The 27,315-nt window shown below is 47.6% G+C and overlaps 1 protein-coding gene across 1 annotated transcript in view; it reads right to left on the reverse strand.

Annotated features, from left to right (window-relative positions):
* prim2 (DNA primase subunit 2) overlaps positions 1-27,315 on the reverse strand; it is a 258,526-nt gene that overhangs the window by 67,030 nt on the left and 164,181 nt on the right. The window contains exon 7 of the mRNA XM_072498404.1: positions 19,214-19,281. Coding sequence (XP_072354505.1) covers positions 19,214-19,281 — 68 coding nt within the window. The remainder of the gene's footprint in view (positions 1-19,213; positions 19,282-27,315) is intronic.

Consider the following 27,315-nt stretch of genomic DNA (forward strand, 5'->3'; position numbering starts at 1 on the left):
GGGGAAAAGCGAGGTGCCCCCGATTCAGACTAGAGGGCAGTAAAGGAGGGTCGGGGAGTTGCCGTTTAGGGTGCTGCGAGGGAGTTTTAGATACTTGGGTATTCAGGTGGTACTGGGCTGTGCGCAGTTGCACAAGCTGAACCTGGCTCGATTGGTGGAGCAGATGAAAGCGGCTTTTAAGAGGTGGGATGTGCTGCCGCGATCGTTAGCAGGGCGGGTGCAGTCAGTAAAAATGACGGCGCTGCCTAGTTTTCTATCGTGTCTCAGAACATTCCAATCTTCATCCCCAAGTCATTTTTTTAAGATGATTTCAGGCGCAGCACGGTGGTACAGTGGTTAGCACTGCTGCCTCCGGCGCTCAGGACCCGGGTTCGATTCCAGACCCGGGTCACTGTCTGTGTGGAGTTTGCACATTCTCCCCGTGTCCGCATGGGTTTCACCCCCACAACCCAAAGATGTGCAGGGTAGGTGGATTGGTCACGCCAAATTACCCCTTAATTGGAAAAAATAAATAATTGGGTACTCTAAATTTATATTAAAAAAAGGTCAATGCACTGATCTCTGGATTTGTGTGGGCGGGGAAGACCCCACGGGTTAGGAGAGCTTTCTTGGAGCAGGAGCAAGGGGGGAGTTGGTGCTTGAATGATATGGTTAGGAAGTGGGCCATGGGGAGGGGTCGGCATGGGGGCGGATGAATGGCATCGTGCAGGGGAACATGTTGAAGGGCTTTGTTGTTGGTGCCTCTACCGTTCTCGCCGGTCAGGTACGCCATGAGCCCAGTGGTGGTGTCGGCCCTTAAGGTGTGGAGGCAGCATTTGGGGCTGGAGGGTGCCTCAATGTGGGCACCGATCTGCAATAACCACAGGATTGTACTGGCGGAACTGAACTCGAGGTTTCGGGGATGGCTGGAACCAGGTACCGAGCGCTTTGGCGATCTGTTTTTTGGGGCAAATGTACGAAGTTGGAGGACCTGGAGGAAGAGTGCGAGTTGCCGGGGAGGGAATGGCTTTAGGTACCTACAGGTTCGGGACTTGTAAGAGGAGAGGTGCCGTAATTTCCTGGGCTGCCGCCCTTGGAATTGCAAGACAAGGTGCTGACGAGGGACAAAATAGGGGAGGAGAAGGTGTCAGATGTCTATAAGGAGTTGATGGAATGGGAGTGAGCCTTGGTGGGGGACATTAAGCACAAGTGGGAGGGAGGAAGGTGAGGGCCGAGACATGGGCAGAGGCCTTGCGTAGGGTGAACGCGTCCTCATCATGTGCAAGTCTAAGTCTCACCCAATTCAAAGTGGTACATAGGGCATAGAGGTGAGGAGGAGTAAGTTCTTTGAGGGGTTAGACGAAAGGTGTAGGCGGTGCCACGTCAACATGTTCTGGGCATGTCCAAGATTGAGGGAGTTCTCGGACATGATGCACAAGGTGCCGGGTGTGGAGGTGGCCCCGTGTCCAGAGGTGGTCTTATTCGGGGTGTCGGACCATCCAGGAATTCAGGGGGCGAGAAAGGCCGATGTTTTAGTATTGAGTATAAGAATTGGCAAGTCATGTTGCAGCTGTACAGAACCTTAGTTAGGCCACACTTGGAGTATAGTGTTCAATTCTGGTCACCACACTACCAGAAGGATATGGAGGCTTTAGAGAGGGTGCAGAAGAGATTTACCAGGATGTCGTCTGGTATGGAGGGCATTAGCTATGAGGAGCCGTTGAATAAACTCGGTTTGTTCTCACTGGAACGACGGAGGTTGAGGGGCGACCTGATTGAGGTCTACAAAATTATGAGGGGCATAGACAGAGTGGATAGTCAGAGGCTTTTCCCCAGGGTAGAGGGGTCAATTACTATGGGGCATAGGTTTAAGGTGAGAGGGCCAAGGTTTAGAGGAGATGTACGAGGCAGGTTTTTTTACACAGAGGGTAGTGGGTGCCTGGAACACGCTGCCGGAGGAGGTGGGGGAAGCAGGGACGATCGTGACATTTAAGAGGCATCTTGACAAATACATGAATAGGATGGGAATAGAGGGATACGGACCCAGGAAGTGTAGAAGATTTTAGTTTAGGCGGGCAGCATAGTCGGCGCAGTCTTGGAGGGCCGAAGGGCCTGTTCCTGTGCTGTACTTTTCTTTGTTCTTTGTTTTGGCCTTTGCCTCCCTGATAGCCCAGAGACGGATCTTGCTCGGGTGGCGGGATTCGGAGGCACTGAAAGTGGGGTTGTGGGTGAGCAACCTGGCAGAATTCCTAAGGCTGCAGAAGGTCAAGTTTGCTTTGAGGGGGTCGGCGAGGGGTTCACATGGAGGTGGAAGCCATTTCTTGATTTCTTTAAGGAGGTTTGAGCGGTCAGCGGGGAAGGAGGGGGTGAAAATGGGGAAGACGGGATGTGCGAAGGGAGTGGCATCAGGGGAGCAGGGGCAGGGGAGTGGGTGTGGTTTGTTTAGTTGTTCTTCTGACTTTGATTGTGTATATGAAAATGCCTTGAACAAAAATATTTTTTTAAAATGAGGGTCCCTGCCTCCACCACCCTTTCAGGCAGCGAGTTCCAAACACCCACCACCCTCTGGGTAAAAAATGTTTCCCTCACATTCCCTCTAAAGCTCCTGTCCCTTACCTTAAATCTATGCCCCCAGTCATTGATCTTTCCACCAAGGAGAAATTTTGTTCCGGTCTACTTTATATGCCCCTTATAATTTTATAAATCTCAATCATGTCCTCCCTCAGTCTCGCCTGCTCCAAGGAAAACAACCCCAGTCTATCCAAACTTTCTTCACAGCTGAATCTCTCCAGCACAGGCAACATCCGAGTAAATCTCCTCTGCAGCCTTTCCAGTGCTTTCACATCCCTCCCTAAAAAAGTGGATTCCAGAACTGCACACAATGATATATTTACATCAGCACTTCCTAATGTGTAATAATGAAAATTTTAGTGTCACAAGTAGGCTTACATTAACACTGCAATGAAGTTACTGTGAAAATCCCCTAGTCGCCACTTTCCAGCGCCTGTTCAGGTACACTGAGGGAGAATTTAGAACGTCCAATTCACCTGACAAGCACGTCTTTCGGGACTTGTGGGAGGAAACCGGAGCACCCAGAGGAAACCCACGCAGACACAGGGAGAACATGCAGTCTGCGCACAGTCAGAGACCTAAGCCGGGAATCAAACCTGGAACCCTGGCGCTGTGAAGTAACAGTGCTAACCACTGTGCTACCGTGACATAAAACACTACCTCGGCCAGTGTATTTTAAAGTTTTGTATGCACCGTGCATCATTTCCTTTTCAGTCAAACCATCATGAGAAGTTAATCAAACAGATCCAACTTCACTTGCAACAGTCCCCTTGCTGTCAGATTGTGTTAGTTTGACACATGCTGGTAATTTGCTCCTCAGGCTGGTCTGATAGGAGAGCGCACTTTCATTAAATTTCACTGATTATCCCCTATGCATTTCTTCTCATTATTTTACGGACAATGTTGCCATCAAAGGTTTGGACGTCTGGTTTTGATTCCTATTAGCTGTCCAGACAACCATATGGACGAACTAATAAAATTGCTTCCAAAGTGAGCATGAACAACAGAAGGCAACAATTTCTTGACCTTAGCATCTGCTGCTGGAAATAATGAACACCCTGGTTGCTTTTTTGCCTAGCGTTACTGCAATGTAATTTACTCAAGAGCTTGCAATTTCTCAGATTCTTTGGTACAAGGCAACAAGAATAGCCTTTGAAGAGCAAAATGTTGCCCTCATGCTGAGCCTTTCACACTCAGTTGCTTATTGCTCGTCATGAAAGGAATACAGTATGATCAGCTCAGATTGCTACCTAAAACAGTGTCTCTTAATCAGGTATGTTCATTTGAATCTGATGCAATAGGTACACACTCGCAGACACTGTTGACGGCAAGGCATTGCAAAGTCTCAACAGTCAGATACAGTAGGGACAAATATCCCTGAATTACATGTCCCAGTCAATTTGAAATAAGCCCCAGTTAGCTGAAAGTACTGAACCATTCACCAAGATTTCAGATTAAACTACGGCAATAATTTATAACCATTTAAAGATCTCTCTTTTCTCCCTTCAGTCTAAATTTTGTCAAACACACACACAATAAAAATCATGTCTCTGAAAGCATCTGAAGGAAATGCAAAATATTGTGCATGTTAAAAAATCGGAAACAAACTAATTTACACCCATTTCTTTCAACTTCATTTCCTGCAGACGCTACTCCGTCTCCTCGGCACTGGGGAGACCAAGCGCAGGCTGGGTGAAAGCTTTGCAGAACTAGTCATTCAGACAATAAGTTTGATCCCGAGCTCCCGGACACCTGCAATTTTAATCCTCCGCTCCCATGTGCACTGCTCCGTCCTCCGCCTCTTACACTGTTCCCATGAAACTCCTCGGAAGTTCGAGGAGCAGTACTTCATCTTTCAATTCGGCATTTTACAGCTTTCTGGAGTCAATACAGAGGTTAATAATTTGAAATTATAACCATGGTCGCCATTCTTTTGGACTGCAGCTGCTGGCAAAGATCCTGCTGCTGCCATTTACATCTCCTCTGGAATAATCTTTTGTTTCTGTATTTGTTTCATTACCATCGCCTTTTGTTTTGCACCATCGTTCCTTTTGCCACTTCATCTCCTCTGCTTTGCAGCTGATAACAGACCTTCCCTTTCCATCCTCTCCTTTTTCTGCTTCAACATTTACTTAAAACCGGTTACATCACTCAGACTTCAGAGACGTGGACAACCTATAATGATAATCTTTATTGTCACAAGTAGGCTTACATTAACACTGCAATGAAGTTACTGTGAAAAGCCCCTTGTCGTCACATTACGGCGCCTGTTCGGGTACACAGAGGGAGAATTCAGAGTGTCAAAATTGCCTAACAGCATGTCTTTCGGGACTTGTGGGAGAAAACCGGAGCACCCGGAGGAAACCCGCGCAGACACGGGGAGAACGTGCAGATTCCGCACAGACAGTGACCAAGCCGGGAATCGAACCTGGGACCCTGGCGCTGTGTCCCAATAGTGCTAACCACTGTGCCTTACCTACTCGCAGGCACCACAACAGCACTGGTGAAGTACCACTAGCTGTGACTTCACAAGGTCCTCCAAATCTGGTGACAGGATAGGCGGTCCAACTTTAGCATCTTCTGCAGCATCAACATGCTCAGCACCAAGGTGCTAATCACTGAAAGCCAGCTCTGACCCTAACACCTGATTCCTGAAGCAACTGCTCTACTCTGAACTCAGTCCCAGAAGGAGACTCCTGGGAGAACACTTTAGGAATGTCCACAAAGCATTCCTGAAGCAGAGGAGGTAAACACAGAAATGGAATTGAACTTCCATGCCTCTTAAGGAAATCAAGGGCAAGCTGAGGTTGGGAAATCAAAAGTAAATCTTGTTGAAAGATATAAAAGGGCACATCGGTCCACACTGTGCAGAAGTAGTTGTTGAGCCCGCTGATGCAGATAAAGCAAGCTGAAGACTCGAGAAGAGGCTAGATAGAGAAGCTGAGAATACACAAAGAGATTGAGTTGTTGCAGCTGTTTTGGCTACTTGACACTAATAGCAGTGTATTTACGTCATCCAGACTGAGTTGAGCAGGTTCTGCAGGCATGTGTCACTTGTGGTGCACAGTGGTTAGCACAGTTACTTCACAGCTCCAGGGTTCCAGGTTCGATTCCCGGCTCAGGTCACTGTCTGTGTGGAGTCTGCACGTTCTCCCCATGTCTGCGTGGGTTTCCTCCGGGTGCTCCGGTTTCCTCCCACAGTCCAAAGATGTGCAGGTTAGGTGGATTGGCTATGCTAAATATCCCTTAGTGTCCAAAAAAGGTTAGGTGGGGCTACGGGGATAGGGTGGAAGTGTGGGCTTGGGTAGGGTGCTCTTTCCAAGAGCTGGTGCAGACTCGATGGGCCGAATGGCCTCCTTCTGCACTGTAAATTCTATGATCTACTACAACTGGATTTTTCGAAAGATGTGCTTGAGGTAGAAAGTAGCGTTGTTCCCCAGGTATCTGTTCCTGGACTTGTTAATTTTCAATTATCTAAACGATTTGGACACAGGCAGAAAAGCAATGACAGACATTTACTGGTTACTTCAAATTAGCAGAACACAGAAAAAGTTCTGCATTTATATACTTTTTTTTAAAAAAAGTATTTTAATTAAGGTTTGCAGAATTTTTCATAATAAAACAGTAGTAACAATAATAACAAAACAAACTTGAGGGAACATTAACATAGTGCAAAAAGAGAATATACAATAACAATTAAAAGACATTACCCCACGGGACTCAGTCTTCCCACACCATCCCAATGAAGCACTCCCCCCCCTCCCCCCCCCACACGGAATGCTGCTGCTGACATTTTAATTTTAACAGCTGCCACCTCCCGAGAGAACCCTAGCGTAGACCCTCTTAAGGCAAACTTTATTTTCTCGAGGCTAAGAAATCCAGCCATGTCACAAACCCAGGTCTCTACACTCAGGGGCTTCGAGTCCCTCCACATTAATAAAATCCGTCTCCGGGCTACTAGGGAGGCAAAAGACAAGACGTCGACCTCTTTCGCCCCCTGAACTCCCGGGTCTTCTGACACTCCAAAGATCGCTATCCTGCATTTATATACTGTACATTTCACAAAATCAGGTTTATGTCAAATAAATCCTTAAATAAAGGCCGGCAGTGCTGCAATGTAGAATTTCACAGCTTCTAATTGGCACACAAAAAGCTCCCACAAACAGAAATATGGTAATAACCAGCGATTTTGTTCGTGTGATGTTGATTGAGGAATGAATATTGGTCAATATATGAGGCAGAACTCTTCCACGCTGCTTCAAACCAATGGTGAGATCTTTCATAACCGCTCGAGGGAGAGCAGACATGAGGTTGGTTTAATGTCTCAAACAAAACCATGGCATCAAGACAGTGGAATACGGATTGGAATGTCTGCTTCGGTTTTGTGCAAATCTGTGCAGTGGGACTCGAACCTGCAACTTTCTGACTCGTTAGTGTTTACGATCTCAGCAGAGACCATTAACTTATTTTTAAAGAAAACAGAATTACGAAATGCTAGTTAATTACTGAAACAATGTAGCCACAAGATTTCATGGTTTAAAACAGAAAATAATTTACAATATAAGAGTCAACAAAGCAAAAACTATCTAGGTACTATCTACCCTGTACTCTAACTTCCAGAATTAACGAGTGAAACGTGAATTAACAAGCAAATGATGGTCAAATAAAAAACATATTTTTGTTCTTTAGAAGGATCTGGCACTAGGAATCATAGAATTTACAGTGCAGAAGGAGGCCATTTGGCCCATCGAGTGTGCACCAGCTCTTGGAAAGAGCACCCTACCCAAGCCCACACTTCCACCCTATCCCCGTAGCCCAGTAATCCCACCTAACCTTTTTTGGACACTAAGGGCAATTTAGCATGGCCAATCCACCTAACCTGCATATCTTTGGACTGTGCTGCGGGTTTTGACCAAGGGTGGTATCATGAAAGGTACAGGCTTGGAGGGCCGAAGGGCCTGTTCCTGTGCTGTATTGTTCTTTGTTCTTTATAAATTACACATTAAATGACAGATACAATGGTGACAGATCTGACAAATTGGTTCAGCAGTCCACTCAGATCACAGTGATCAAAGACAATCACAAAATCCTTCAAATTCTACCTTCCTCACCAGGAACTTGAGCTGCTCTTCTTCTGGAAGCGATTCAATTCCCCTGCCGACAGCAGCACACAATCAACCTGAAGGTCCATAGTTATGGCCTTCACGACAAGTGACACATGCCTGCAGAACCTGCTCATTTCAGTCTAGATGACATAAATCCACTACTGTTAGCGTCAAGTCGCCAAAACAGCTACAACAACTCAATCTCTTTATGTATTCTCAGCTTCTGGGTCGAGCCTCTTCTCGAGTCTTATTCAGCTTGCCTGATCTGCACCAGTGGACTCAACACCTACTACTGCACAGCGTGGACCGATGTGTCCTTTTATATCTTTCAACAAGATTTACTTTTGATTTCCCAACCTCAGCTTGCCCTTGATCTCTTTAAAGCTTGGAAGTTCAATTCCATTTCTGTGTTTACCTACTCTGCTTCCCCTTCAGGTAAGTTTCTGTTTTGAGTTGGATACTGCAAATGCAGTATCCACTACTGACACCCCAACGGGAATGCAATACAATATTTAGCAGAGTAGAAAGATAGGGGGCACACAACAACTTGGATCTTTTCTCCCAAACTGGGCAGAAATGAAGAACTCCTTCCAATTTTGGAAGGAAATAATTCAATTGCCTAGGATGTGGGGAAGTACATTATTTCAATTAATGACAGTCTCATCTCGACAAGGATAGCCATTTCCTTCCTGGTGATTTTAAATTCCCTTTGATGAATTCAAAATAACAAATAAATGCTGAGATGATTATGACTTATGCCAATTCTAAAGAGACATTCTCTTGCAAAAATGTCAGTGATCCTCAAGCATGTAGATTACCGATAAAACTGACCCGTGGGCAATGCCTGTAATGTGGTTAAGCAAAATTATACTCGAGTTCAAAACTATTGTTGAAATCATGGTAGGGTGGTGGTGGAGAGGGGACAACAGGAAGGAACTTGAATTTAAACACTGTAAAGTTTGAGCACTATAGCGTCCAGAGAAGGGTTCTTGGGCCAAAGAACACAATGGCCCAATCAAGTGATTTTCAGTGGTCAGTGAAAAAGTTAAATAACCCCCATGTTTCAACTTTAATTTGAGAGATCTAAACATACACATTTGTCAAAATAGCAACGCAAGAACAGGTTTCAGCCATTCAGCTCAAGTCTGCTTCGTCAATGAATTTGATCTGGGCTGATCTGTATCTAAATTTAGCCACCTTGGTCCCATATCAGCCTTAACAACCTTACCTCAGAAAAATCGATCAATTTGAACATGTGAAGCATAACTATTATGCATAAACTCAATTGCACTGATGGCTGGGGCAGTTTCTGTGCCATCACGATGTCTTGGAAAGGTTCTCAATTTAATGCCTAGTTTATCAGCAGTTAAAAATAGTATCCGAAAGACATGTTACACACCGTACAACTGACTATATACCTACATCATCAAGAAAATGCCTTAGCCAGATTGACAATATCAGCATAACCCAAGGCCAGACCTCAAGTACAGCCTCAAAGACAAATGTTTATAGGATAAACCCAAGTGTTTTACGAGTTACTCCTCATACAACAATGACACGGCTTGTACAAAGATATGACATTTTGCCCATCACAATATTCGTTTTTGAGTTTAGAGTAAATCACTGCCCTACTAGGGTATCTGTGCAAGTGTTTTGTACAGCATCATAGCTTGTTACAACTACTTTCGAAAAGGCACTAATAGCGAAATCAGCAATATTTTCAAGGGCTTTTAAGAGGTTGATTCTCCAGTGGCACAGAATATGTTCCCACCCTCTGGGAGCAGTGGTAAATGTATTCCATTTGAACTCTCTATAATTGCTTCAAGTTTAAACCGGTCTACCAAAAGAGGCTAAAATTTAAACAATCGCTATTATTTCAACACTGGATCGTGGATAATTCTCTGCCAGTCTTTCAAAACGATCAAAGTTGCTACAGAATACTGATGACACAATCACAACTTGTGTTCAATTAGTGTACCGGCACTTTAAATGACAAGTAATACAATATGAGGAACAATCGAGATGCACCGCAGCACAACTCGCAAGAAAAGTCTCATCACTTCCGCAGTCTAATCAAAGCAGCATCCTGAAGGAAATTTGTACCGAGTCATGAAGAAATGTTTCTGGAAATACAATGATTATCTAATCGGCTCTGACAACCAAACAGGAGTGCCTTTTGTGGGTGTCGACTGCTTTCGGTCGAGAGCCCACACCCTTAAATTCTGACTTGCCCGGCTCTATTGCGGAAACAGGCATGTTCTAATCCTTTGCAATTTTCAGGGAGTCAGGCCAGCTTTTCACAGAGTCAGACTACCTCAGAGATATCGTGAACCACAGTCTACATAAGGAAACCTTTTGAAAGGCAAGTTCAAAGTCATCATCATACCTCCATGCAAGGTATGTCCCCCACCTACAGCCCTAAATGGCACCATGCCAATAAGGGCTCCAACTCCAAATATCCCGTCATGCGAAGGTATGCCCCCCTCCCCCCCCCCATTTATCCCCTACGGCCTCTCATGTTCCCATGCCAATCCACCCACATCAAGTGTCTCGTGACCCCCTCCCCAATGACAAGGTGTACCCCTCATCCACCCTTCAGCCAGTCGATCCTGCTCCACCATTCAACACAATCATGTACACAAACTATTTTTAAGTTGATTTAAATTACTATTTTTAATTTGATTTCAGGTCAAGAGGGATAAAAAAAAAGCTAAATAAATAGTATTGGAGACTTTGGATATATAATCTGACACAAAATATCTTTTAAAAGTTTAATTTCAAAAGTTTGATTTAAAGGGATAAGTCATGGTAGGACAGCTCCAAGCCGTGGTCTGCTCCTCTTGCTCCATGTGGCAGGCTGTTCCAGTCCCCAGGGTCAGCATATGTGCAGGAAGCGTCTCCAGTTACAGCTCCTGGAAGCTCGAGTTTCAGAGCTGGAGCAGCGGCTGGAGATATTGTGCAGCATCCATGAGTCAGAGAGCATCATGGATACCACGTATAGAGAGGTGGTCACACCGCAGGCTCAGACTCCACCGGCAGGAAGGGAATGGGTAACCACCAGACAGAGCAACAGAGCTAGGCAGGTAGTGCAGGAATCTCCTGTGGCCATTCCCTTGCAGAACAGATACCGTTTTGTATACTGTTGAGGGAAATGGCCTCTCAGGGGAAAACAGCAACAGCCAAACTCGTAGCACCACGGTTGGTTCTGCTGTAGAGGGGAGGGGTAATAAGTGTGCCAGTGCAATAGTTATAGGGGACTCACGTGTAAGGGGAATAGACAGGCGTTTCTGTGGTCGCAGACAAGACCCCAGGATAGTGTGTTGCCTCCCTGGTGCTCGGGTGAAGGATGTCTTGGAGTGGGTGCAGGACATTCTGGAGGGGGAGGGTGAACAGCCAGTGGTCGTGGTACACATCGGTGCAAACAACATAGGTAAAAAAATGGATGAGGTCCTAAAAGCAGAATACAGGGAGCTAGGAAGGAAGTTAAGAAATCGGACCTCAAAAGGTAGTGATCTCAGGATTACTACCGGTGCCACGTGCTAGTCAGAGTAGAAATGACAGGATATATAGGATGAATACGTGGCTGAAGAGATGGTGTCAGGGGGAAGGTTTCAGATTCCTGGGGCATTGTGACCGGTTCTGGGAGAGATGGAACCTGTACAAACTGGACACGTTACACCTGGGCAGGACTAGATCTGATGTCCTAGGGGGGCTATTTGCTGGAGCAGTTGGGGAGAGTTTAAACTAATATGCCAGGGGGTGGGAACCTATGCATGGAGTCACAGAAAGAGGGAGCAAGGACAAAAACAAAAGGTAGAAAAGTGAATATGAAAGGTGATTGGTGGAGAAAGCAAGGGCAAAATTGAAACGGCAAAAGAGAAAAATATTGGGAGCAAGACAAACGATGTGGAAAAGACAAACTTAAAGGCTCTGTGCCTTAATGCACGGAGCATTTGCAATGAAGTGGATAAACTAATCGCACAGATAGACATAAATGGGTATGATATAATTGAGATTACGGAGACATAGCCGCAGGGTGACGAGGGATAGGAACTGAATGTCCCAGGGTTTTCAGTATTTAGGAAGGACAGGCATAAAAGAAAAGGTGGTGGCGTGGCACTGCTGGTTAAAGAGGAAATTAACAAAGTAGTGAGAAAGGATATTAACTCTGACAATGTGAAGTCTGTATGGGTCGAGTTAAGAAATACCATGGGGCAAAAAACATTAGTGGGTGTCATATTTAGACCCCCAAACTGCAGTGGTGATGTTGGGAATGGCATGAAACAGGAAATCGGAGATCCATGTGATAAGGGAATATCGGTGATCATGGGTGATTTGAATCTTCACATAGATTGGGCAAATCAAATTAGCCACAGTAACGTAGAGGAGGAATTCCTGGAGTGTATACGGGATCGTTTTCTTGACCAATTGGTGGAGGAACCAACTAGAGAGCAGGCCATCTTAGACTGGGTACTGTGTAATGAGAAGGGAATTATTGCCAATCTGACTGTACCCCCTTTGGGGATGAGCGACCATAATATGATAGAATTTTTTATCAAGATGGAGAGTGGAGTAGTTGATTCGGAGACTAGGGTGCTGAATCTTAATAAAGGGAACTATGAAGATATGAGGCGCGAGTTAGCCTTGATAGATTGGGGAGAGTTACTTAAAGGGATAACAGTAGATAGGCAATGGCAAACATTCAAGGAACGCATGGAGGAGCTACAGCAATTGTTCATTCCTGTCTGGCACAAAAGCAAAATGGGTAAGAGAGCCAATCCATGGCTTAAAAGGAAATTAGAAATGGTATCCGATCCAAGGAAGAAGCATACAGATTGGCCAAGAATAATAAGAGGTCTGAGGTTTGGGAGCAGTTTAGAATTCAGCAAAGGACGAAGGAATTGATTAAGATGGGGAAAGTACAGTACGAAAGGAAGCTTGCAGGGAACATAAAGACTGACACTAAGTGTTTCTATAGAGATGTGAAGAGAAAGAGATTGGTAAAGCGAAATGTAAGCCCCCTACAGACAGAAACAGGGGAATGCATAACAAGGGACAAAGAAATGGCTGAGCAATTGAATACATACTTTGGTTCTGTCTTCACAAAAGAGGACACAAGTCAGATACCAGAAATGTTGGAGATAAAAGGTTTAGTGAGAGTGAAGAACTGAGGGAGATCAACATTTGTAGAGAAATGATGCTGGGAAAATTGATGGGATTCAAGGCGGATAAATCCCCAGGGCCTGATAATCTGCATCCCAGAGTGCTTAAGGAGGTGGCTCTGGAAATAGTGGATGCATTGGTGGTCATCTTCTGGGATTCTATAGACTCTGGAACAGTCCCTGCAGAATGGAGGGTAGCTCACGTCACAACAATATTCAAAACGAGAGGTAGAGAGAAAGCAGGGAATTATAGATCAGTAAGTCTAACATCGGTAGTGGGGAAAATTCTTGAATCCATTATCAAGGACTGCAGTGGCAGGATCACTAAGAGTCAGCATGGATATATGAAGGGAAAATCATGCTTGACAAATCTGTGGGAATTCTTTGAAGAGGTAACCAGTACAGCCGACAAGGGGGAGCCAGTCGATGTGGTATATTTGGACTGTCAGAAGGCATTTGACAAAGTCCCGCATAAGAGATTATTGTGCAAAATTAAAGCGCATGGGATTGGGGGAAATGTATTGAGGTGAATAGAAAACTGTTTGGCAGAGAGGAAACAAAGAATAGGAAATAATGGATCCTTTTCAAATTGGCAGGCAATAACTAGTGGGGTGCCACAGGGATCGGTGCTGGGACCCCAGCTATTCACAATATATATTAATGATTTGGATGAGGGAACAAAATGTAACATCTCAAAGTTTGCAGATGATACCAAGTTAGGTGGGAGGGTGAATGTGAGGATGTAGGGATCCTACAACATGATCTGGACAGGTTGGGCGAGTGGGAAAATCAATGGCAGATGCAGTATAATTTGGATAAGTGTAAGGTTATTCACTTTGGAAGCAAAAACAGGAAGGCAGAAAACTACCTGAATGGTTGTAAATTGGGAGAGGGGAGTGTGCAACGGGACATGGGTGTCCTTGTGCACCAGTCTGAAGGTAAGCATGCAGGTGCAGCAGGCGGTAAAGAAGGCTTATGTTAGCCTTCATTGCGAGAGGTTGAGTATAGAAACAGGAATGTGTTGCTGCAATTATCCCGGGCCTTGGTGAGGCCACACCTAGAGTATTGTGTGCAGTTTTGGTCTCCTGCACTGCGGAAGGATGTTCTTGCTCTCGAGGGAGTGCAGCGAAGGTTTACCAGACTGATTCCAGGGATGGTGGGACTGTCCTATGAGGAGAGATTGATTAGGTTGGGATTGTTCTCGCTGGAGTTCAGAAGAATATGGGGGGATCTTATAGAGACTTATAAAATTCTAACAGGACTAGACAGGGTAGATGCAGGGAAGATGTTACCAATGATAGGTGTGTCCAGAACCAGGGGTCACAGCCTGAGGATTCAGGGTAAACCAGTTCGGACAGAGATGAGGAGACATTTCTTCACCCAAAGAAAGTTGAGCCTGTGAAATTCATTACCACAGGAAGTAGTTGAATGGGATCAAAGGCTATGGGGAGAAAGCAGGATTAGGCTATTGAGTTGGATGATCAGCCATGATCGTGATGAATGGTGGAGCAGGCTTGAAGGGCCAAAAGGCCTCCTCCTGCTCCTATCTTCTATGTATCTATGTGTGTATGGCTGCTTCCCTCTTCTGTCAAGCTACGGCACCTTTGACCTGGTGGACTGTGCACGGTGGGGTGGGGGGGGTTGGTCACATGCGGTTTATGGCTCGGAATAAAACCCATACCTGGAAATCTGGTTTAAAACTGTGTTGGTGGGAAAAGATAGCAGCCTTTTTACAGTCCACAGTCGGACGTGAATAAGCTGCTCCTAAGTTGCTCTACGTGCTGGAATAGTACTTCTCAAGCCCACCAAAAGAGGCAGTGTAAGAATGGTTCAAAAGGAAGCTTTTGCTCTTATTCACAGCCAGTCAACCGCTGCCTCAATTTTATAAATATCATCCTTGTTTTCAATACCTCTCTGTCTCTCCACCAGCCTCAAACCCCTCACATATCTGATCTGCTCTAATTCTGGCCTTTTAAGCATCCCCAATTTTAAAGCTCTAACAAATCCAGCCATGACCTCAGCTGCTGGGACTCTATAATTCTCTCCCTGAACCTCCCTTTCCTCCTTTAAGTTGCTCCTTAAAACCCACCTTAAGCTTAGAACCACAGAATCCCTACAGTGCAGAAGGAGGCCATTCGGCCCATTATGTCTGAAAGAATACACGACCAAGGCCCTTTACCCTTTCCTATGCCTGTAGCTTCACCTAACCTACACATCTTTGGACACTCGGGGCAAATTTATCATGGACAGTCCACCTAACTTGCACATCTTTGGACACTCGGGGCAAATTTATCATGGACAATCCACCGAACCTGCACATCTTTGGAGTGTGAGAGGAAACCGGACAGTCACACAGACAGTCACCCAAGGCCGAAATTGAACGCGGGTGCCTGGCGCTGTGAGACAGCAGTGCTAACCACTGTGCCATTTAATATATCTCTTTTCAATTCTACATCTTCTCGACCACTCCATAATAATTCCTGCTGGCTGATGAACCGTCATCTGTCGGGGGTGTGCATATATACAATGGGAAGGCGGCGTTTGCTAGAGTTTGCTTACTAAGCTGAAAGAGAATGTTGATCTCAGGTTCTTTTTAAAAAAAACTAAATTTAGAGTACCCAATTACTTTTTTCCAATTAAGGGGCAATTTAGCATGTCCAATCCGCCCAACCTGCACATCTTTGGGTTGTGGTGGTGAAGCCCACGCAGACACGGGGAGAATGTGCAAACTCCACAGACAGTGACATTGGGCCGGGATCAAACCCGGATCCCCAGCGCCGTAGGCAGCAGTGCTAACCACTGCGCCACGGTGCCACAGTGCCGCCCTTAAAGTAACATATTCTGCTCCAGATTTTTTTTTGTTCATTAAATTTGAAAGGAAGTTATATCAACGCAAGTCTTTCTTCCTTGTCCATCAGGACAGACCTGAAGTTCTGATTCAGGGAGAGAATATTTTGGGTTCTTGACAGCCTGGTCATTTCAAAATAGAAACATTCCCATTGCTACCTCACTTTCAGGTCTTGATGCATTGGTTTCCTGAGGATCCCTTTTAGATAGACAGACATGTTTCCAAGTATTTCCTTGGGAATACCACTTCTCCGTCTTCCATCAGATTATTGACGGCATCTATACTAACACGACTGCGACCCACATCTAGCACACAAACAAGGCCTAATTGGTTCAGAAGTGTAAACGCAATCATCAAGGACCAGACATACTAAACTGCCGAAAATAAGAAAAAGCAGACGGTAATGCAAAATGAAGAAATCTGTGCATTTTTCACCTTAAAACGAATGTGGCATGACGAGCTCGCAAAGTGAAAATTAAACCAATAATATTTGAAGCAGGGAATGATTTCTTTTGGCATTTGGATACAAATTGCTAATAGTAGAAGTTGAAGCACAAATGCCGCGAAAGACTATATGAAGCAGCTAAATTTTAGACTGTGAAGGGGCTTGGGAGGGTAGATGTGCAGGAATCTTTCCAATTATGTTGGGATCCCAAAACCAGGGGTCAAATGATAAGACAGTCACTACGAAATCCAACCACCAGTAATCCGACAGGTTTCTCAGGAGAGGCACCTTTACCAGAGTTATGAGGATGCGGATCAAGAGGTGGATTACATGTGCGGGGGAAACACGAGAAGCAGGTGGGGGAGGAAGGAATAGAGGATATGCTGGCAGGGTAGTAAGTAGGAGCGGCATGTGTGTGGAGGAGAACCACTGGTTAGCAAACCCAGTTTGCTAGAACGGCCTGTTTTTGTGCTTGGCATTTGATGAACGTTGCTTGCCTCCACACGCGAGGTCCCGAGCACAATATAAATGCCTATGCAAACCAGCTGCACGCTCTGGCTTGTCCAGTCCACCGCCTCAAGACTACATTCCGTGGGCAGGCCATAGATGAAATAATATTGCAGCATACAAAATGCAAGCATGAGCCATGGGTTTCGCTGTGCGGAAAGTACACGCTTTACCTCAATATGTATCCGCCGCACACGGTTGTCCAGCATATCTGGAAAAACATCCACTGAAACGCTGATAAAAGGCGTGACCCCTTTGCAGTAGCTGCCACTTTTTTGCCTCAGGCATTTGGGCTGTTAGTGATTGACAAATGTTAGAGATCTTCTCTCTCTTCTCTCTTCCCCCCCCCCCCTCCAAAAAAAAAAAGGTCAGGCACTAGAATATGAGAAGTTACTATGGAAACAATTTTTTTTTTAAGGTTTCTGAAACATAAGATCTCTGTTCAGGGGCTTCAACTTTCCGTGAAAGCACCATGTTTGCCGTCTGCTGCAGTGGGAAATGCAACTGAAAGATTTGCTGAATCAATACAAGATTATTGCCCAGCTCAGCCTGTTAAAGCAGTCAAGAGTGATCATATACCAGAGACAGTGTCCTTCAGATGTGAAAACACACTGGTAGAACATTGGAATATTCAATTGATAAAGTAACAGAAACAGTAACGAACATTGGCGCGGGGGAGGTCAGCGATGGGTTTCGGCGGGTGACCCAGAAGGGCTTTATGTAGATGAGAAACAGGGAGTTTTGGGAAGGTTGGAAGAGGGTGCCATTGGTGAACCATGTCAAAAGCTGCAGGCGGGTCATAAAACGAGGCTGCATTACGGTCAGGTAGGCTGCCATTCATGCCTTTGATTAGGGTCATTTCAGCAGTGTAACGGGGAAAAACCCAAGTGCAGAGATCATGTATACACGGAGTTATGGAAAAGATGGGCGTGGATTTCGGAGACAACACATTGAGATACCGTGGAATGGAAAGGCAAGGCATGGTAGCACAGTGGTTAGCACTGTTGCTTCACAACGCCAGGGTCCCAGGTATGATTCCCAGCTTGGGTCACTGTCTGTGTGGAGTCTGCACGTTCTCCCTGTGCCTGCGTGCATTTCCTTCGGATGCTCCCACAAATCCCGAAAGACGTGTTGTTAGGTGAATTGGACATTCTGAATTCTCCCTCAGTGCACCCAAACAGGCTCCGATGTGGCGACTAGGGGCTTTTCACAGTAACTTAATTGCACTGTTAATGTAAGTCTACTTGTGACAATGAAGATTATTATTATAAGTTGGCGAGCGGCTGCAGTTTAGAAGGAGAGGGGCCAAGAACAATGTATTTGAGAAGTTGGGTGACACCGGCAGGTTTGAAAGCGAGAGGGATCAGGTTTGAAAGCGAGAGGGACATATGTGCTCAGCGGGTTAATTAGAAGAGGGAGCAGGAGTCGTGTCTCACAGACTAGATGAATTTGGACAGCTCATGTGGGGTGATTGGAGAGAAACAGGACAAAAATGTGAGTCCATGGCAAGGGTGGGGGAGGATGCAGCAGAAGCAGTTGAACCCATCGTTTCAATCTTAAGTGACAAAGATATCTATGATCTCGCCCAACGAGCTGTTAAGAGGCGAGGGTGGAAGGTTTAAGGAGACAGCTGTTGATGGAGAAAGCAGCGAAGGCTATACTGTGCACTTTAGATTCAATAAAATCCCCAACTGAAATCAAAATGGATCTTTGTAATTTCCCATTCTTGATTAACATGCCCCTGATTTTGCAACTGCGGGTCACAGCAAACCCAGGGTACCCCAAATCACTATTCATAACCATGGAACCTATCAGCTTATCCCAAGAACCCCTAAAGCTGCAGCTTGAAATACTAAATTTAAACATGAGTGAACTTAGTAATACAATAAGAATTGCCAGCATTGCTTTCTGCTCCTTCTAACAACTGCAGATCTCATTGAAGTGATCAGGGAAGCAAAGCAATATTTCTTTCACAGATTAAAATTTTTCACTCATGTAATATTCATTTCTTACACAAATAATATCAAACTGCAATAACAAAACTTTGGCCATTTTAAACGGAAGGGCAAGCTTGGCTGTTGAACAAAGCATGTTCTTTCAATCCCACTGCTGGCGAAACATCTGATAAATATTACGTTTCCATTTATGAAAACATATACTGAAGGATGGCATGGTGGCACGGTGGTTAGCGCTGCTGCCTCACAGCAGCAGGAACCCGGGTTCGATTTCAACCTTGGGTGGCTGTCTGTGTGGAGTTTGCACATTCTTCCTGGGCCTGCGTAGGTTTCCCCCGGGTGCTCCGGTTTCCATGGATTGGCCAGGTTAAATTGTCCCTGAGCGTCCAAAGGTTAGGTGGGATTACAGAGATAGGGCGGGGGAGTGTGTGTGGGTAGGGTGCTCTTTCATAGTGCAGGCTCAGTGGGCCAATTGACTTCCTTCTGCACTGTAGGGATACTATGAAAACTAATTCAACCTCGCAGTTAATGCATTCACTTTGGTGTTTAGGTCTCGGCCTTGTATGTAGCAAATCCCAGTGATAAGATCCTCATCAATGGAGGATTAAGTTTGGTTTATGACTGTGTTTAGGAGTTGTTACCTGAGGTTGTTTAGCAGTGGCTGGAGCCTCTCATCTGATTGTACAACAGGCAGTGCTCTGGACGCGAGCTGCAGAAGAGAGATAATTTTGTAGTGAGACAACATTCACAGAGCAACAGCAAAGCAAAAGGAATAAACGCACAAGAAACATTTCCAAATAGCACAATATGCCTTTTCAGTCTTGACACAAGACATCCCTCTCCCAAGTTCTGAAAAGTACACAAGTCTCTTCTTCATGATTAGAAACAAGGGAGCATTCAGCCCCTCAAAGGTCTGTCCCACCATTCAGTTAGATTGTGGCTGCTCCGCTCCTTAACTCCATTTACCCACATTGATTCTGCAACCCTCGTCGAACAGAAATCTATCAATCTCACCACTGAAACTTTCAACTGGCCACCCCCAGCCTCAACATCTTTGTAGAGAAGAAAGTTTTAGATTTGCACTACCCTTCGGGGCTGGTTTAGCAGAGTAGGCTAAACAGCTGGCTTGAAATTCAGAACAACGCCAGCAGCGCGGGTTCAATTCCCGTACCGGCCTCCCCGAACAGGCGGCGGAATGTGGCGACTCGGGGCTTTTCACAGTAACTTCATTGAAGCCTACTTGTGACAATAAACGATTATTATTATTTGTGTTAACAAGTGCTTCCTGATATCACCCCCTAATCACTTGACTTTTACGGTTCTACTCTTCATTGCGCCAAAATAAAGCTACTTTTTGAGAAGGGTGCAAGGAGATTTCAAGTTGGACATACTTTTTTTAAAAAATATGTTTATTCAGAATTTTTCAACAAAAATTTTCAACCATTCAAACCCCCCCCCCCCCGCCCCCCCCACCGGAACAAAAAAAGAAAAGAAAAGTCACAGAGCAAGACATAAACATATCAATCCAACATAATACAGAGCTTTGGACAATGGGTTCCTCCTGCACATATTGACTTTCCCATATGTTTATGTTTTTCCTTTCTCAAGTGCCCCTAGGAAAAAACCCTTTCCCCGCCCACCCTTCTAACCCCCCCCGAAAGAAACTTGCCCCCCCCGCCCCTCCCTGGGTTGCTGCTGCTGCTGACCGACCTCCATCTAACGCTCCGCGAGATAGTCTAGGAACAGTTGCCACCGCCTGAAGAACCCCTGCGCAGACCCTCTCTAGGCAAACTTTATCCTCTCCAGCTTGATGAACCCTGCCATGTCGTTTATCCAGGCTTCCACACTGGGGGGCTTTACGTCTTTCCACAACAGCAAGATCCTCCGCCGGGCTACCAGTGACGCAAAGGCCAGGATACCGGCCTCTTTCGCTCCTGGCTTGTCCGCCACTCCAAATAGTGCTAGCCCCCAACTTGGCTTGACCTGGACTTTCACCACCTTAGACATAGTCCTCGCAACACCCCTCCAGAGCCCATCCAGTGCCGGGCATGACCAGAACATATGGGTGTGATTCGCCGGGCTTCCTGAGCACCTCCCACATCTGTCCTCCACCCCAAAGAACCTACTCAGCCTCGCCCCTGTCATATGCGCTCGGTGAATAACCTTAAACTGTATCAGGCTGAGCCTGGCACACGAGGAAGAGGAATTAACCCTACTTAGGGCATCAGCCCACAGACCCTCTTCCATCTCCTCCCCCAACTCCTCCTCCCATTTACCCTTCAGCTCCTCTACCAAAGCCTCCCCCTCTTCTTTCATCTCCTGATATATCGCCGACACCTTGCCCTCTCCGACCCATACACCCGAAATCACCCTGTCCTGAATCCCCTGTGCCGGGAGCAACGGGAATTCCCTCACCTGTCACCTCACAAACGCCCTCACTTGCATGTACCTGAAAGCGTTTCGCGGGGGTAACCCAAACTTCTCCTCCAGCGCGCCTAGGCTCGCAAACGTCCCATCGATGAACAGGTCCTCCATTCTTCTAATCCCTGCCCGATGCCAGCTCTGAAACCCCCGTCCATCCTTCCTGGGACAAACCAGTGGTTACCTCTGATTGGGGACCACACCGAGGCTCCCATCGCACCTTTGTTTCGTCTCCACTGCCCCCAGATCTTTAGTGTTGCCACCACCACCGGACTCGTACCTTGTCGGCGAGAGCGGCAGGGTTGCCGTCACCAGCGCCCCCAGACTCGTTCCTTTGCAGGACGCCATCTCCAACCTCTTCCATGCCACCCCCTCTCCCTCCATCACCCACTTACGGATCATTGCCACGTTGGCTGCCCAATAGTAGCCACCCAGATTCGGCAACGCCAGCCCTCCTCTGTCTCTACTACGCTCCAGAAACCCCCTCCGTACCCTCGGGGTCTTGTTTGCCCACACAAAACCCATAATGCTCCTGCCTACCCTCTTAAAAAAGGCCTTGGTGATCATAATTGGAAGGCACTGGAAGGCACAAAAAGAAATCTCGGGAGGACCATCATTTTAATCGACTGTACTCTGCCCGCTAGCGAGAGTGGCAACATGTTCCATCGTTTGAGGTCCTCCTCCATCTGCTCCACTTGCCTCGTCAAATTAGGTTTACGCAGGGCCCCCCCAACTCCTAGCTATTTGGATCCCCAAGTACCGAAAGCTCCTTTCCGCCCTCCTCAACGGTAGGTCGTCTACCCCTCTTCCCTGGTCCCCTGGATGCACCACGAAGAGCTCACTTTTCCCTACATTGAGCTTATATCCCGAGAAGTCCCCAAACTCCCTTAGGATCTGCATAACCTCCACCATCCCCTCCACTGGATCCGCCACATACAGCAACAGGTCGTCTGCATACAGCGACACTCGATGCTCCTCTCCCCCTCGGACCACCCCCCTCCATTTCCTGGACTCATGGCCAAAGGTTCAATTGCTAATGCAAACAACAGGGGGGACAGGGGGCACCCCTGCCTCGTCCCTCGATACAGCCGAAAATACTCCGACCTCCGCCGATTCGTAACCACACTCGCCACCGGGGCTCTATATAGGAGCTTAACCCAACTGATAAACCCCTCCCCAAACTCAAACCTCCGCAACACTTCCCAGAGATACTCCCACTCTACTCGGTCAAAGGCCTTCTCCGCGTCCATAGCTGCCACTATCTCCGCCTCTCCCTCCACCGATGGCATCATTATCACGTTTAGGAGCCTCCGCACATTGGTGTTTAGCTGCCTGCCCTTTACAAATCCCGTCTGGTCCTCGTGAATCAACCCCGGGACACAGTCCTCAATCCTCGTAGCCAGCACTTTTGCCAGCAACTTAGCATCCACGCTAAGGAGCGAAATCGGCCTATACGACCCACATTGCAGTGGTCCTTATCCCGCTTCAGGATCAAAGAGATCATCGCTTCAGACATTGTCGGGGGCAGGGGGGCAGGGTCCCCCCCCCTCCCTTGCCTCATTGAAAGTCCTCACCAGCAACGGGGCTAACAGGTCTACATACTTCCTGTAGAACTCAACTGGGAACCCATCTGGACCCGGGGCCTTCCCCGCCTGCATGCTCCCCAGTCCTTCAATCAGCTCCTCCAACCCAATTGGCGCCCCCAAACCAACCACCTCCTGCTCCTCCACCCTCGGGAACCTCAGTTGGTCCGAAAATCGCCGCATCTCCTCTTCCCCCGCTGGGGGCTGGGATCTGTACAGCTCCTCATAGAAGGCCTTGAATGCCTCATTTACATACACCGCACTCCGCACCGTAGTTCCTCTTCCATCCTTGACTCCACCTATCTCCCTCGCTGCCATACTCATACATCGCCCCCCGTGCTTTCCTCCACTGTGCCTCTGCCATCCGTGGTCAACAGGTTGAATTCCGTCTGGAGACTTCGCCTCTCCCTAAGTAGTCCCTCTTCAGGGGCCACTGCATATCTCCTGTCCACACTTAAAATCTCCCCCACTAACCTCTCCCTTTCCCTGCCCTCTTCCCCTGTGAGCCCTGATGGAGATTAACTCTCCCCTGACCACCGCCTTCAGCGTCTCCCATACAACCCCCACCTGCACCTCCCCTTTGTCGTTGGCCTCCAAATACCTTTCAATGCACCCCCGTGCCCTCCCGCACACCTCCTCATCTGCCAGTAATCCCACATCCAAACGCCACAATGGGCGTTGATCCCTCTCCTCTCCCAACTCCAGTTCCACACAGTGCGGGGCGTGGTCTGAGATGGCTATGGCCGAATACTCCGTTCCCTCCACTTTCGGGATCAGCGCCCTGCTCAGAACAAAAAAAACTATCCAGGAGTAGGCTTTGTGTACGTGGAAGAAAAAAGAAAATTCCCTGGCCAGGGGCCTGGCAAATCTCCACGGATCCACTCCCCCCATCTGGTCCATAAACCCCCTAAGCACCTTGGCCGTAGCCGGCCTCTTCCCGGTCCTAGATCTAGAACGATCTAATGCTGGGTCCAACACCATGTTAAAATCCCACCTCATTATCAAGCTTCCTACCTCTAGGTTCGGAATGCGCCCCAACATCCGCTTCATAAATCCAACATCGTCCCAGTTCAGGGCGTATACATTTACCAATACCACCCACGCCCCCTGCAGCCTACCGCTCACCACCACGTATCGACCTCCATTGTCCACTACTATGTTCTTGGCCTCAAGCGACACCCGCTTCCCCACCAGTATTGCCACCCCCCCTCCCCCTCCCCCTCCCTCCTCCCCGCCGACTAGCCATCTCCTGTTTTAGGCCAGTCCCGTGCCCGCGCCTCCCGCAACCTCCAGTCCCCCAGATGGGGAACCCCCGCCCCGACCACCTCTTCTGTTTTCAGTTCCCCCTCGGCCAATGCAGCAGCAACCCTATTTTCCCCCCTCTCGCCCCTCCCCCTCCCCCCGCTAGATCCATGTCTAGCTCTTTTGCTCCACCATAACACTCCCCGTAAGTCAGCTGACAGCTGCTGACCCCGGCTTCCCCGCCTTCCCGTTGACCCCCCCCCCACAATGTGTGGAAATCCCCCCTCCTCCTCCTCCCCCCCAGCAATCGGTGTGCGCTCCTCCATCCCCCCACTCCGCTCTTCCCTAACGCGGGAAAAAGCCCGCGCGTTCCTGAGCCAGCCCCGCCCCCTGTGGCGCAGCTCCTGTTGCGGCCTTATCCCAATTCCCCCATCCCCGGGCCTCCCCTCCCTCCAGCACGGCGCCCACATTCCCCACAGTCTCCCCATCAAATCTCTTCCCCCATCCCCATCCATCGCCCCACCCGTGGAACATTCCCTACGCATAGTTAAAACCCTGTATACAACCGACATCCCCCCCACAACCACAGGCCCTCAGTTTGAGTCCAACTTTTCAGTTTGGATAAAGGTCCAAGCCTCTTCAGGCGTTTCAAAGTAGTAGTGTCGATCCTGAAATGTGACCCACAGTCACGCTGGCTGCAGCATTCAGAATCTCACCCCCTTCCTATGCAGCACCGCCTTGGCCCGATTAAAACCAGCTCTCTTCTTTGCCACCTCCGCGCTCTAGTCCTGGTAGATTCGGATCACCGCATTCTCCCATCTACTGCTCCATTCCTTCTTGGCCCATCTCAGGACACACTCCCTGTCCACTAAACGATGAAACCTCACCACTACCGCCCTTGGCGGCTCGTTGGCCTTGGGTCTCCTCGCCAGGACCCGATGAGCCCCATCTAGCTCCAGGGGACTCGGAGAGGCCTCCGCACCCATCAGCGAATGGAGCATCGTGCTCACATACGCCCCGGCATCGGCCCCCCGCACCCCTTCAGGGAGACCCAGAATCCGAAGATTCTTCCTCCTCGACCTGTTCTCCAGGTCCTCGAATCTTTTGGCCCACCTCTTGTGCAGCGCCTCGTGCGCCTCCATCGTCACCGCCAGGCCCAAGATCTCGTCCTCGTTCTCTGCGGCTTTTTCCCGCACCTCTCGGACCTCTACCCCTTGGGCCTTCTGGGTCTCCTTCAGCCCCTCGATCGCCATCAGCAGTGGCGCCAGCACCTCTTTCTTCAGCTCCTCCACGCAGCGCCTGAGAAACTCCTGCTGCTCCGGCCCCCATGCTGCTCGATCTCCGCCCTCCGCCATCTTGTTTTTTCACCCTCGTTTCTTTCGTTGCTCCAAAGCCACTTTTTTTTACCGCTCCACTTCTGGTCCACTCCATATACTATGGAAGGGGGACCTTGCTCTCAACTTCCCACACGGGAAGTCGTCGACAAATTTACGTTGGGGCTCCTCTGGAGAGCCCAAAAGTCCGTTCTAGCGGGAGCCGCCGAAATGTGCGGCTTAGCTCCGCATCGCCGCAACCGGAAGCAACAAGTTGGACATACTTAGCGAATGAGCTAGAACACGGCAGTTGAGTATGTGAATGCGGAAGAGGTCATCTACTTTGGTAGAAAAAACAAAGGCAGGTTATTTCTGAAATGGTTAAGCAGTTGGGAAGTGTTAATGTCCAAAGAAACTTGGGTGTCCTTGTTCTGGAATCACTAAAAGTTTGCATGCATGCGCAGCAAGCAATTAGGAAGGCAAATTATATGTTGGCCTTCATCACAGGGGGATTTGAGTGAAGGAGTTAAGATCTTGCTTCAGGGGCAGCACGGTAGCCTTGTGGATAGCACAATTGCTTCACAGCTCCAGGGTCCCAGGTTCGATTCCAGCTTGGGTCACTGTCTGTGCGGAGTCTGCACATCCTCCCTGTGTGTGCGTGGGTTTCCTCCGGGTGCTCCGGTTTCCTCCCACAGTCCAAAGATGTGCAGGTTAGGTGGATTGTCCATGATAAATTGCCCTTAGTGTCCAAAATTGCCCTTAGTGTTGGGTGGGGTTACTGGGTTATGGGGATAGGGTGGAGGTGTGGACCTTGGGTAGGGTGCTCTTTCCAAGAGCCGGTGCAGACTCGATGGGCCGAATGGCCTCCTGCACTGTAAATTCTATGATAATCTATGATATAAGCCTTGGTGAGACTGCGCCAGGGGCATTGTGAGCAGCTTTGGTCTCCTTATTTAAGGAAGGATATACTCGGCCTAAAGAGGAATGCTCAAAGGTTCGCCAGACCAATATAGACAGTGCGGCAATGTGGTAGCACTACTACCACTGGACCAGGAGCTGTGTGTTCAAGTCTAATGCCAGAATTAGTTGGCCATGGAAGCGATTCAACGGGCTGATAATCAGCTCAGGAATCCTTTCATTGTAATAATATGTAGAATATCATATGTGTATATATGATAACCAAACTGTATATAAACATTAGTGCCTGCCTGCATTGATTACAATTCTAGCATCCGACCACAGGTGGCGTGGCGACATGAATAGGTCACTGGAGGATAGGCCACATTGGAGACAGGATGCATTCTCCTAGTCAGCACAAGAGAGGGACAAGCTGGACAGCAAGCACAGAAGGCAGTCAGAGATCGAGCAGTTCCCGAATCAACAGTAATTAATAATAATTAATCCTAGTTGTTTGTATTTGGCCGTCGTATCCAACTGTAGTCTTAAGACCATAAGACATAGGAGCGGAAGTAAGGCCATTCGGCCCATCGAGTCCACTCCACCATTCAATCATGGCTGATTTCAACTCCATTTACCCGCTCTCTCTCCATAGCCCTTAATTCCTCGAGAAATCAAGAATTTATCAACTTCTGTCTTAAAGACACTCAACGTCCCGGCCTCCACCGCCCTCTGTGGCAATGAATTCCACAGACCCACCACTCTCTGGCTGAAGACATCAGTGTTTTAGTTCATTAATAAGCAGTTTTGTTCATTTACAAAGCTGTATGTTCTCTGATCATTTCAACTACAAAGATCTCGGCATCCGTGCATACAGAGAACATTACATCCACCATGTCCCCAACTGGTTAAAAAAGTGTGGGTGTGATGAAATGCTTAAAAAAAAAGACTAATCCCTGGGATGGCAGGCTTATTCTATGAGGAGATATTGAGAAGAATGGGCCTGTATTCTCTAGATTTTTGAAGAATGAGGGGTGAGCTCATTGAAGCTTAGGGTGCAACAGAGTAGGTGTTAGTGAGTTTAGAACCAGGGCATCAAGGGACAATGGGGATAAAGTGGGAGAGTGGCATTCAGTTAGACGAACGGCCTGCCCCTACATTCCTAAATCTTTTAATCATCTTAAAGGTGTGTAGGGTAGGTAGATTGGCCAAATTGCCCCTCAATTGGAAAAAAATAATTTGGTACTGTAAATTTATTTTTTTTTAAAATCAAAGTGGAGTGGATGC

This window comes from Scyliorhinus torazame, chromosome 4 (assembly GCF_047496885.1).
Source record: "Scyliorhinus torazame isolate Kashiwa2021f chromosome 4, sScyTor2.1, whole genome shotgun sequence".
Taxonomy (NCBI): domain Eukaryota; kingdom Metazoa; phylum Chordata; class Chondrichthyes; order Carcharhiniformes; family Scyliorhinidae; genus Scyliorhinus; species Scyliorhinus torazame.